A 13,798-nucleotide genomic window follows, 5' to 3' on the forward strand; every position below is an offset into this window, starting at 1 on the left:
TATATATATATATATATATATATATATATATATATATATATATATATATATATATTTATATGCGAGGAATGGAACCCTAGATTGTTCGTTGTCTTATTTTTCTTCGTCTCAGAGTAACGTTGTCATACCAGGAAAGGGAAATTTATCTTTAATTTTTTTTTGAGCCTATATTCTTTCCATTATGAACACTTCTCACTACCCTAAAGCGTGAGCAATGTATAAGTACTTCTTTACATCACAAAAACCTAAAAAAATAAACAGGAATTATAAGTACAAGAAAATGATTGGATGCGCATCAGGCAGCACCGCTCGCTTCAAGGCTGTCTGTACTACAACCGTAGTTCACAAAGTTCAACAAAACACTATGAAGCTTCCGACGATAAGTTTTCATTTCCAATTACTCTGAACCATAATTTACAATTCCACATGCCTTACTGATTATAGAAGCAAGGAGTAATTACCTCGAAGAAAGTAACTTACCTTCTTGTATATTGATTTTTGTTGGAATGTGGACAAATGTACAGACAGGCCCTTTAACATCCATTTAAAAATACAAAGACATGTCAAATTATTCCTCTTTACTGTCAATGAATAATGTTACTTACACAAACAAAAATAAAGGGCATATAAGCCCTCAAAAGAGCTTGCGTATATATACGTACTAAACACTTCCCTAAGAGATACGTATATGTACGTACTAAACACTGTACGGGTTAACATGACTCTCAGGCTGTTGGTTATCCTGTATTGTCACTCCCAGATCTCTCTCTTCTTGAACTTTTTTTAATATTGCTCCATCTCCCATTCTATATGTCCATTTTGGTCTCTCTTCACTCTTTCCCATTTCCATTACATGACATTTCTTCACATTGAACTCCATCTCCCATTTCATACTCCAGTCCCAAATCTTATTCAGGTCCTCTTGCAGAATTTCACAGTCGTTACTGTTTCTTATATGTCTGAACAGTTTCGCATCGTCTGCAAACAGGCTCATATAACTGCTTACTTTCTCTGGCATATCATTTATATATACCAGGAAAAGTATTGGTGCCAATACCGATCCTTGAGGCACTCTACCATCTACAATTCTCCATTCTGATTTCATGTCCTTTACCACTGTTCTTATCTCTCTTCCCCTTAAGTAACTTTCTATCCACTACTTCATTTTCCCTTTCAAATCTCCTTTATTTTTCAGCTTCCATAGTAATCTTGTGTGTGGAACTTTGTCAAAAGCCTTTGTCAGGTTCAAGTACACGCAATCTACCCATCCGTCCCTCTCCTGTATTATGTCTGTCACTCTTAAGTAAAAGCTCTGTAAGTTTGTTACACATGGATGCCCGTTTCTAAAGCCATACTGTTTTTCTGTAATTATAATATATTCTAGAAATTTCGTCCATTGTTGCTTTATCACTTTCTCGCAGATTTTACAAACTACACGGATGGGTTAATGATACTGGTCTGTAGTTCAGGGGTTCTTCCTTTTTCCTGCTTTTATATATGAGGCGTTTAGAGACAGAGGGGCATCCCCATCAAAACAAAGTTTCGAGAAAAACGCGCTCAAAGTTTTTCAATTTTCATTTTATCGCATTATCGTAAGAAATAACATAGTATTAAGTATTACACATTATCATAATATTTCTGTACCCGTACATTGCTTTGAGAACCGAAAAAACCCACCACAGTACCCTCTTGAGTTTCGCGCTCGCTCTGTTCCGAAGGTATAGTGTTAAACTCGAGGTATTGAAAACACTGAAAAAGCGCTTATCTATTCCAACCCGTGAAGATTTCTTATTTTTTTATTTCTTATTTTTTTATTTTTACATGTGGGCTAAGGCGCTGGTAGACTATCCATCTGGGCCTGATGGTCGGCCCCGAGCCCGTCATGGCGCAGGCAACTGTTTATGGTGGCGCCACTATAATTGGCTCATGCTGCCCCCCGGAGCTCAGTTTTTTCTTCCTATACTCCCTTGTTATCTCAAAATACGTACCCTGGAAAAAGGAAGAAAACAGGAAGAGAGAATGGGTCGTTTTAAAGATACAGATGAAGCCTTACAATTGGCTGAGCTCTGAAAACATGCTTGTGATTCGCTGGGAGTCCGATGACGTCATCGCCGGCGCTCACCCGGTCAGCGGCCTCGCTGCCTTAAGGCGGTGTCACACTGGCCATTTTCCTCTAACCGTTCTAGTTATTGGCAACGCCCGTGCGCCCATCCGGGAGCGAGTTGTCGGTTGTCCGTAACCTGATGTCACACTGGGCCCTTTTCTTCCCACCGCGTTGGCGGCAGCTAGGGCAACCGGCAAATCCAACTTTTCTGAGTGTGCGTCACACACGGCCAAGGTCGGTTGCCCGTATCCACATACACAACGTAAACAAAGCACTTGCCCTGTTTCGACATGGTGTGGCTTGTGCTGTCATACCCAAGTTATGGACTTGTTTCTGCAGTTAAATGGAAGGAAGAAGCTGTTGTGGGTGTGGCGTGTCCGTGGTTCTTCCGTGCCAGTTCTTATTGTCACCACTGTGCGTGAGCGGCCAACCCACCCTTCTAGACTCCGACCACATAAACACGTGGATCAAGTAACAACAAAGACACACACACACACACTCACACACACGCACGCACACACCAGACTCATCATGAACCATGGCAGATGTTTCTCACAAACAAAAATGGCTTCGCCATTTCCTAGAGTGTGTTAGAACTTATTTGGTGAGTGGTTCACACAAACCAAACATACCCAATGGCAAGAAGAGAGCAGTATTAAAGACGACTGCTCTCTTCTTGCCAGGAGCTAGGCTTGGTTCATGTGAGCCACTCACCAAATACGTTCTAACACACTCAAGTAATGGTGAAGTCGTTTCTGTTTTTCAGAAACAACTGCAATGGTTCCTAATGAGTCTGGTGTGTGTGTGTGTGTGTGTGTGTGTGTTATTCGATCCGTGTGTTTATGTGGCTGAGTCAAGATGGGTGGGTTAGCCACACACGCGCAGTGGTGACAATGAGAACTGGCATGGAGGAAACACAGGCATGCCACACCCACAACTGTTTCCTCCTTCCATTTAGTCCTGTTTCTGTATCTGTATTTGTCCAACTTTTCCTTAAAGCTTTGCACACTCTTTGCCGATATTACATCCTCACTTAGTCTGTTCCAAACCTCTAGATTTCTTTGTGGGAAGCTATATTTCTTTATGTCTCACAGGCATCTTCCTTCCCTCAATTTTTTACTGTGTCCTCTTGTGTTCCTGGTGTTTATTCCTTATTTTAGTAGTAACTCCTCATTATCTACTTCTTCCATTCTGCTCAATAATTTATAAATTTGTATTAGGTCTCCCCTTTCTCTTCTTTGTTCTAGTGTTGGTAGGTCCATTTCCATTAATCTTTCTTCATATGTCAATCCCTCCAGCTCTGGAACCATTTTTGTTGCCATCCTTCTTCAACACTAAACATCCTTGGTCTATCCTTAACTCAAAATCTCAACTGGAAACTTTGTATCTCTTCTCTTACTAAATCAGCTCTTTCTCGAGGCTGGGCGTTCTGTACCGTCTCCGCCAGTTCTTCTCCCCCGCACAGATGCTTTCCATTCATAGGGGCCTTGTCTGCCCTCGTATGAAGTATGCATCTCACATGTGGGGGGACTCCACTCACACAGCTCTCCTAGACAAAGTGGAGTCTAAGGCTCTTCGTCTCATCAGCTCTCCTCCTCTTACTGATAGTCTTTTACCTCTTAAATTCCGCCGCCATGTTGCCTCTCTTTCTATCTTCTATCGATATTTTCATGCTGACTGCTCTTCTGAACTTGCTAACTGCATGCCTCCCTCCCTCCCACAGCCCCGCTGCACATGACTTTCTACTCATGCTCATCCCCTATACTGTCCAAACCCCTTATGCAAGAGTTAGCCAGCATCTCCATTTTTTCATCCCCTTCACTGGTAAACTCTGGAACAGCCTTCCTTCGTCTGTATTTCCTCCTGCCTATGACTTTACCTCCTTCAAGAAGAGTGTATCAAGACACCTCTCCACCCGAAATTGACCTCTCTTTTGGCCACTTCTTTTATCTTTTATAGGAGCTTCGAGTAGTGGGCTGTTTTTTTTGTACTCTTTTTATTGCCCTTGAGCCGTGTCCTCTGATTTTGTTCCAATTCTCTGAATCCTTTCCAGTTTCTTTACATCCTTTTTTTTTGTGTGGGAACCATACCACTGCTGCATATTCTAACTTTGGTCTAATTATTGCCTTTATTATCTTTGTCATCATATCTGTATCTATATAGTGGAATGCAAATCTAACACTCTGCAATAGTCTATATGTATCACCAAATATCCTGTTGATGTGTTTTTCTGACATTAAAGAATCGTGAATTGTCACTCCCAGGTCTTTCTCCTCCTTAACCACGCTTATGTCCCTTTCACCCATTTTATATTGTTTAAGGGGTCTATTTTTACCTTCCCCATCCTCAATATGTGACATTTGTTTGCATTGAATTCTATTTCCCATTTGTTGCTCCACTCACATATTGCATTCAGATCCTCCTGCAACCCCATACAATCTTCCTCTGTCCTTATCCTTCTTTGCAGTTTTGCATCATTCTCAAACATGATCATGTAGCTTTTTACTCTTTCTGGCGTGTCGTTGATATAAATCAAGAACATTATTGGTGCGAGTACAGGTCCCTGCGGCACTTCACTTGTCACTTCTCTCCATTCCGATTTTTCATCCCTTACCACTGTTCTCATTTCTCTTCCTACCAGATACTCCCTCATCCAGTTTTTTCATACTACCTCCCAGTCCTCCTCTATACTTAATTTCCACACTAGTCTATTATGTGGCACTTTATCAAAAGCTTTTTTCAGGTCTAGGTATATACAATCCATCCATCCATCTCTTTCTTGTACTATATCTATTATTCTCGAGTAAAAACAAATCAAATTTGTGACACACAACTTTCCTTGCCTAAATCCAAACTGGCTCTCATTTATTAATTTTCTCTTTCCAGATGTTCAACGCACTGTTTTTTTAAATTCTTTCACACATTTTACCAATTACACTAGTGAGTGAGACTGTTCTATAATTTAGTGGCTCATGTCTGTTCCCGCTCTTATAAATTGGTATAATGTTTGCTCTTTTCTATTCTCTTGGCACCACTCCAGACCAGATTGGTCTGGAATGAACAATTTATAATATCTTAAATTGGCTCTATCAATTCTTCATTGCATTCTTTTATCACTTGTCCTGATATATCATCTGCTCCCACGGCTTTTCTTCCATTTAGTGATTTCTTCAGTTTCCTCAACTCTTCTTTATCCATTCTTTTCTTCATTCTTTTAACTCCATCCTCTCTTCTGTTTGAAATTCAGTTTCTTGAGCAAAAACTGTTGAAAATTTATGTTCACCACTTCACTAACTTTCTTGTCCTTATTATAAGTTGTGTTATTTTGTTTTATCACTGTTATATTTTCTCTTTTCTTCAGTTTTCTGTTTACATATCTATAAAATAGTTTTGGTTCATCTTTACATTTTCCCATTATGTTTTTTCATATTTCTTTTCTTTTTCTCTCCTCACTTGTGTATGTTCATTTCTTGCCTGTTTGTATTTATCTCAATTTGTTTCATTTCTCCTTCTTTTATAATTGTTCCAAGCTTTATCTCTCACCTTTGTAGCATCCATACATTTCTTGTTAAACCATTCTTTGTTTCCTTTTTCTTTATTTCATAATATGGTACATATCCTCTAACTCCTTCATTATAAATTTCAAGAAAGCAATTATATTTTTCTTGTACACTCATAGCCTCTTTTATTACTGCCCAGTTCATATTTCTGAAGAAGGTTTTAAGTTCCTCATACCTAGCTTTAAAGTAATTTCTCCTTTTCACCTTATTGTTCTCTTCAAGCACTTCTACACAATTACTGTTTATTTCTTCTTGTAACACTTCGTGATCAGTCTTTCCCAGCGGGCATTTATGCTTTACATCTCCTTCCATGTTTATTCCTTTTGTAAATATTAGATCTAGTATTGCCGGTTGGTCGTTTCCTCTGTATCTAGTTTCTTCCCTCACCCATTGATTAAGGAGATTATTTTCTGCCAAGTTGAGTAGTTTAGCACCCCATGAATTTTCACTCTTTAGTTTCAAATTCTTCCCAGTTTACTTCTTTACAATTAAAGTCTCCCATCAGAATAACTTTTTCCTCACTTTTAAGTTCTGCGTCTAATTCATTCACTGTTTTCTATCATTTCATAATATTTTTCTTTAGTCCAAGATGTTGTGTATGGAGGAACATGTTACTTTTATTTTCAGTTTTATATTGTTACTTAATCTGATTTGTATGCTTAAAATTTCAGTATTATTTAAACCTTCCTTTAACACTAACAGCACTTAATTCCTTTCCTATCATAATCATTACTTCTCCTCCTCTTCCTCTTAATCTTTCTTTCCTATATATTCTATAGTTACACTTGTCTATATGTAATATTTCATTGTCTTTTGTTAATTTTGTTTCAATTATTCCCATTATATCTGGTTTTTCATTCCTTATATTATCTCTCGGTTCTAATTTCATGGACAGTAAACCATCTATATTTGTATATGATATTTTTACGTTGTTTTTCCATTTTTCTTCCCGCTTTCATGTTCTCTTTGGTCTAATCTTTCTTCCTTATCCACCACTTCACCACTCTCCCATTCCACACTCTCCAATAAAACTTTGCTCTAATCTTTCTTCCTTATCCACCACTTCACCACTCTCCCATTCCACACTCTCCAATAAAACTTTGCTCTATCTCCTTCACTTCTTTCCTCGTTTTTTTTCCTTTGCATAACTTACTAGTTCTTTTATCTTCTGCTTCTCCTCCAAATTCATGTTTATTCTTATATATTTCTGCTTGTAATATTCTTGTAATATTCCAGCTCATACTTATTATCTCCTCTACTACTGATACTGCCTTAACCCTTTCTTTGCGCGTGGTGCGAGATGTGACTATCCCTGCATTGTTTCCTTAAAATCACTCTTTTTTCCTTGTCATTTGTTTCTTTTAAATTATTCATTTCCACACTCATCATTGTCTTTATTCCTTCCTCCACTCCCTTCATTCTTTTAGTAAGCTCTTGATTTACTACTTCCTTCATTTTCTCTTCTATGTCACTTTCTCTGCACTTTACATCAGTATTTTCTTTCCTCCAATTCACAATAACTCTTATCCTTTCTTCTATGTCTTGATTACTACCCTGAGATGTTTTCATCACTTCACATTCCTTTCTCATGTCACTTACCTTAGATTTTCTTTCTATTTCTTTCCTTAATTCTCCAATAACATCAGTCAGCTTCATGATCTCACCTCTCATGGCTTTCACCTCACTCTCTGTCTCCTTCAAGACCTCCTCCAGTATCCTGAGTCTCCTCCATGTTCTTGGTACCTCCCTGATATCCATAATCCTCATAAACTTCCTTGTCTTTGGTGAACTTCAGCAGGGGTTTGTTTGGGGTGGACGCCATTTTCTTGACTGATTTGGCACTTTTCACTTTTGGACCACCAATTCAGAGCGGGAAACGTGGAAATAACACTTGGAATCTGGCGACCATTCTGACTGACTTACAACCAGATCAACATACAACTGGTCGGTCAGAAACAGTCGAGGTCGTAAGTCGACGACCACCTGTATTTCAAACGGCACGCCAACAACAATACAAAAGTACACAAAAGATACACCATCCTCCTCTTGCTGCTTCTATGTGGAGACTTTGGCACTATGGTCAACCCTGGCCCTTATTGCCCCACATACCCTTGCCAGCTTTGTAGCAAGGCAGTGAGGTGGGAGCAGAGGGCCTTTCAGTGTGACTTGTGCTGTGATAGATCTGAACATGCTGGTTGGTTCCACGCCAGCTGCATCGGGTCTTTCACACCGACTTACGCTGGATTAGTTGGCAATAGCATCTCGTGGATTAGCATTAGATGGCATTCCTAATTTCTCATCCTCATTCATCTCAGCTAATCCTATTCTACTATTCAATTCCTTCGACACATTATATCAGCATAACTCATACAACCCTGGCACACAACACCCTCCCTCCCCTCTTGAACCCCAAACACTCAACACCTCTCACTGCTCATAACCTGGCTCTTATCATTTTCACCCAGTCCCATCAACTCACACTGTATAGGCCTGTAACTTTGGCAGATTTTGGGGGGGGCTAGAGAGCATCATAGATAGGTTCATGAGGTGGGGGGAGCTGGCAAGTGAAGCATAGCCATGCTGTTGGGGGATGCGTAAGAACAGCTCTGTTTATCAACAAGTCTTTGTTTGTTTACATTCGCTTTAGAGCATGCACAGTTCACGGGAGGACAGCTAGGAACACAACACCGGGAGTCTTTCTACAATTTTCATAGACTGGAGGAAAAAAGGTTTTTGAACTGTGGTTCCACAGCATGGGGTGTTCTCTTATATTGTCAACTAATTAGTAAACAAAGCAGCTCTGCCAGTCCACTTTACGAGTTTCTTGGTGGGCCATCTTCCACTGCTCCTCACTCCTCAGACACTGCCGTCACCTGTTTGTATACATACTGCCGTGCAGTTGCTCATACCCACAACTGTTTTTCATTCGTACCAACAACCGACAACTCACTCCCAGTTGGGCATATGGGCAACCCCAGTTGCCGTAGCCCCAGTGGTTGGAGGAAAACGGCCATTGTGACTTTTAAGACAGCGCACGTGACGCCGACGATAGGTAGATGTGACCTGTACGTATCAAAGCAGCGCAAAACGCGGGGTGATAATGCGTGAAAGTCAGGATGGTGAGAATTTAGGACTAAGCATGAAACTCAAGGATTGCGAAACTCGAGCGCGAAACTCAGGAGGGTACTGTATACTAATTATAGTATGTTGTATAGATATGTCCTCCAGATAGTACTCTGGAACCAGAAATATGTCATTGTATGTCTTGGGATTGAAGAGGTTAAACATTTACTATGAAATTCATGATTTATTTATTTAAAAGTAACTAACACTCCTTGATTTCTTTCAGTCAGTTGTTGGCAGAGATCAGTGTCTTTGATGACAACAAAAATGAAAAGGAAAATATTGATGAGTACAAGAAAACCTCGCTAAAAGGTTGTGTTGCCCTTTTTGATTCGTTCCTTGCTAAACTAGCCAAGGATAACATCCTTCATGGAGAACAGAACAGTGGTGAGTAAAGCATGTTTGTTACAGTGATAGATCTGCAGATAGATTTTTTTTTTTTTTTTTTTTTTTTTTTTTTTTTACAGGAAAGGAAGCAGTTGAAGGGCAAAAAAAAAGTGTAGAGAAAAAAAAGCCCACCAAATGCTGCTCCTAAAAAGATAAAAGTAAAGAGTGGCCAAAAGAGATGTCAATTTCGGGTGGAGAGGTGTCTTGATACTCTCCTCCTGAAAGAGGTCAAGTCATAGGCAGGAGGAAATACAGATAAAGGAAGGCTGTTCCATTGTGTACCAGTGAAGGGGATGAAAGACTGAAGGTGCTGTTTAACTCTTGCATAAGGGGTTTGGACAGTATAGGGATGAGCTAGAGTAGAACATCAAGTGCAGTGAGGCCAAGGGGCCGCAGGAGGGGGGGGGAGGCATGCAGTTAGCAGGTTCAGAAGAGCAGAGGTTGAAAACTGCTAGAAAGAGGAGGAGAGTTGATGTGACGAAGAGCCTTTGACTCCACTCTGTCTAGTAAGGCTGTGTGTGTGTGGAGCCCCTCCTCACGTGAGATGCATACTCCATACGAGGACGGACAAGGCCCCTGTGTATGGACAGCATCTGTGTGGGGGAGAACTGGCAGAGACGATACAGAATGCCCAACCTCGAGGAAGCTGATTTAGCAAGAGAAGAGATGTGACGTTTCCAGTTAAGGATAGACCAAGGATGTTTAGTGTAGAAGGTGACAGCTGGGTCAGATGGGATAGATGTCCTATCCAACTCACCTCTCTCTCTCTTCCCTTGTTATCCCATTATCTCTCCTGTTCTCCCCATTCTTTTCCCTTTTTCAAAATCTGTTCATTCCAGGGCATAACATTTAGTTAATATTGATTACTGATGATGAGAATAAGGAATAATGATTGGTAATGATTCATGGCGGATGAAATTTAAGCACATAAATGGTGTTTATATATGTAGCTTGCACATCAGTACTTCATATATGTGTGAAATTTTAGTTGTATATCTTTTCTTATTTCCAGACAAGGCACTAGAGTTTTGATCCCTGGAGGTTCTATATGGCTGAGCAACAGGAAGTGGAGTACAAAAAAAGTTCTATTTGGAGAGCTAAACTTATGTTTGTATCCTAAACTGAAGCCTGCATTGTATTTGATTTAGGATGATGCTTTGATAGTTATCCCTATTTTTTTATATTTAGTACTCAACAATACCTGCTATATCAAACAACATGTTAATTAATTTGTATATAAAAAATTTGTATTACAACATTTATTACTGAATAGGGCATCCATGATACTTCTTGCTACCTGGATGGGTGGCTTATGAGGGAGTCACAGACGTGGGTATATAAGTGTGTGTGTGTGTGTGTGTGTGTTTGAAAGAGCATGTATTTACCTATTTGTAGTCTACCGGGCCCGAGCCGAGCTCTAATAGTCCCGTCTCCTTATCTACATTTATCCAGCCTTTCCTTCATTTGTTGGACACTGCTTGCCTCCACCACCTCTTCCTGCAAGCTGTTCCACGTGTTAATGCTTCAATGTGGAAAACTATACTTTTTTAAGTCACTCAAACAGGGTCCTTTATTAAGTTTCTTCGTATGTCCTCTCAGCCCCTGTGTTCTCGCAGTTAAGAAGAGATCATCGCTATCCACCTCATCAAACTTTTTTATCAACTTATACAGTGTGATCAGATCTCCTTTCTCCCTTCTTTGTTCCAGTGTCATCAATTCCATCTCCTTCAATCTGTCTTCATATGTCATATTCGAGAGTTCTGGGACCAGGACCATTTTAGTTGCAATTCTCTGTATCCTTTCCAACTTTCTGATATCCTTCTTTTTGTGAGGCGACCACACAACTGTACCATATTCAAGCTTTGGTCTTATCTTTGATGTTATTATTTTCTTCATCATTTCTTTGTCCTTAAAATGGAATGATACCTTATATTTTGCATCATCCTGTAGGTTTCTCCAAACAGCTTGTTTATGTGCTTTTCTGGGGATAGTGTGTCATGCCCCAAGATTTGATTTTCTCTTTTCTATTCTCCAACACGACCTCTGTGTGTATCGAAACACACGAGAAATTAATCAAGACAAGGAGAGGATATTCGCCGGCTGCCTGGGATTGAACCCGCGACCAGCGTGACGGGAGAGCCACTCCTTACTGAGTCGGCCAAAGAGGAACCCCACTGGCTAAGTGGGTTATGGGAGGCTCGTTCGTCAGGCATAGTCGCTGCACTACAAGTGTGTCTTGCATCGTTACTCCCAAATCTTTTTCTTCATGTACAGGTAACTCTTGATTTACGCGAGTATTGTGTCCTTGAAGAGGTCGCGTAAATCAAAAACAATGTAAATCAAACAAGAGGTAGGTTTGAAGGTTTCTATCAAAAAATAAATATTCACTTCATTCAGTGGAGAGAGAGAGAGAGAGAGAGAGAGAGAGAGAGAGAGAATATCCATATCACCGAGATATCCACTCAGGCACTCAGTCTCAGCCTCACTCGTGTGAGGAAGAAATGAGGGACACCATGAGCGACTGGCTAGTATTGGTACCGGTACCGAGCAGAGTGGTACCGGTACCGTACCGTATAGCTCGTACCGTTAGTACCGGTACCTGCTCACCCCTATTGTTGAGTAGTGTGGCAGCGTGGGTACTGTATTGTTGTTCCAGTGGCGCGCGGGAAGAACTGAGCTCAGCTGTGTGGCCGCAGCGCCGTGTGAGTCCAGTTGCGTGAGACATCTGGTGGCCACTCCATAAAATATCGCGTATAAGTGAAAAATATGTGTAAATTAAACATTTATTTGGACTTTGGACCCCGCGTTATTTCAAAAACGCGTAAACCAAACTCGCGTAAATTGAGAGTTACCTGTACCACCTTTTAAGTTTTCTTCTCCCATCCTGGGGCTGGATTCACCAAACCATTTACCGCACCTGTAGCTGGTAAGTTTTGGGGTATCTCCACCCACCCGGTAAATTCGCATTCATCAACCACTTACCGCACCCGTGGTAAGGCCAAAAGTTACCACAGCTTCGAGCACCCGTAAGTGAGTTACTGCAGGCGTGGTAAGGTGGGTAAACACTGCCACCTCAGGTTAATTTTGCTGTCTAATTGCTTGTATTGGTGGTTCCTGAACATGACAATGCAATTGCAATTATATCGGTAGTTGCAGGAGTATCAAAACGTATATTAGTGACAGAAATAAGTGGAGAGAGACGTGAAAAAGACTAAGTGAGTGACACGTAGCTGCAGCAGCGATGAGTTATCCTCAATTTTCACTCCCTACTGAGTGTCCCATAGTTTTATACACAAATATCCGACTGACAAGCTCAGTAGTGAATGTCAGTGACAAACGTGTGAGTACAGCTGTGTAAATACCGCTGAGTCAGGTGGCAGCTCTGGGCATGAATCAAAAGTGATGTTTTTTTTACTGGAATTACCATAATTTTGATGTGTAATGTTAAAAGGCTCAAAGCAAATAGTTAGCATATGAAAAGAAATGCAGTGCAGCCTCCAAAACTTGGCAGCTGGCCGGGGTTGGCCCCTCGTTGTTTTGTCAGCTGATGACAAGTACATATGTGTTGCCTTCAGCTTCGTTCCTCTGGTTTTATTATATTACTATCAAGTGTGCTTCATAGTTGTTAAGGTTACGCAACACAAGGTAAAATTATTATGAGGTTTATTCACATTCTCTTGGTAATGGTAGTGAGCTTATTGAAATTAAGTAACAATATTATGACGACTCATTATTCTGTTGGTAATGGTAGCGAGCTTATTGAAGTTAGTAACAATATTATTTACAATTCATCATACTGTTGGTAATGGTAACGAGCTTACTGAAGTTAAGTAACAATCTTAATTATCACTCATCACTCCTATTCACCTTACAAAGGTACACTCATCACAGATCAGACTATTACAACTATATATTATATATGGTACACTGGCCATAGCTTAAACACCTAACTGTTGCTAAATAACAAGCTACCCTAATCAGGGTTCAATGATACATAATTATTACAGAAAATGTTTTCCTACCACCGATATGTGTTCACAGGGATGATCATGGAAGCAAGGCAGTCGTGGGGGGTTCAAGACACCCAGAAGGTGGTCATGAATCCACACAAACATTGGAATATACAAAAGACACTGAAAATTTATCTCTTCTATCACTGATAAGTGTTTACTGAGTTGATCATGGGATGAGACATTTGTGCAGGTCTAAGATACCAGAGGATGATCATAGATTGGTACAACAAAGGGAAACTTCACATACTTTACTACATAACAAGGGGGTAACCGCTCAGTCAGTAGGGGACCTGCGTAGGAAGAGGCCAGAGCTCGTCTGAGTTTAACCGTTATCATCATTATCATCATCATTTCATCGACGCCTGCTCCTAGGAGCTCCCACCAGGGGATGGCCATGGCAGAAGAGCTTCCATCTTTCTCTATCCAAACACTCCCTCCCTGCCTGCTCAAAGTTTCTCAAAGATCTTTTCCCCCTCTCCTTAATGTACTCTTGCACCCTATCCCTCCATTTCACTGGAGGTTTGTCCTCTAGTATTCCCTCCCTCTATCTCACTCACATACACCCTTCTGGTCATCTTACTCTCCTCCATTTGCTTCATGTGGCCAAACCA

At 40.5% G+C, this 13,798-nt stretch overlaps 1 protein-coding gene across 3 annotated transcripts in view; it reads left to right on the forward strand.

Moving 5' to 3' along the window:
• The window catches only part of LOC127007623 (DNA primase small subunit-like), a 72,240-nt gene extending 61,919 nt beyond the window's left edge, over positions 1-10,321 (forward strand). For all 3 annotated transcript variants that reach the window (XM_050878773.1, XM_050878774.1, XM_050878775.1), the window contains 2 exons: positions 9,014-9,174; positions 10,187-10,321. In XM_050878773.1, the coding sequence (XP_050734730.1) occupies positions 9,014-9,174; positions 10,187-10,206 (181 nt within the window). In that variant the 3' untranslated portion in view covers positions 10,207-10,321. The remainder of the gene's footprint in view (positions 1-9,013; positions 9,175-10,186) is intronic.
• The last annotated feature ends 3,477 nt before the right edge of the window (positions 10,322-13,798 follow it).

Source organism: Eriocheir sinensis, chromosome 36 (assembly GCF_024679095.1).
Source record: "Eriocheir sinensis breed Jianghai 21 chromosome 36, ASM2467909v1, whole genome shotgun sequence".
Classification (NCBI taxonomy): Eukaryota; Metazoa; Arthropoda; class Malacostraca; order Decapoda; family Varunidae; genus Eriocheir; species Eriocheir sinensis.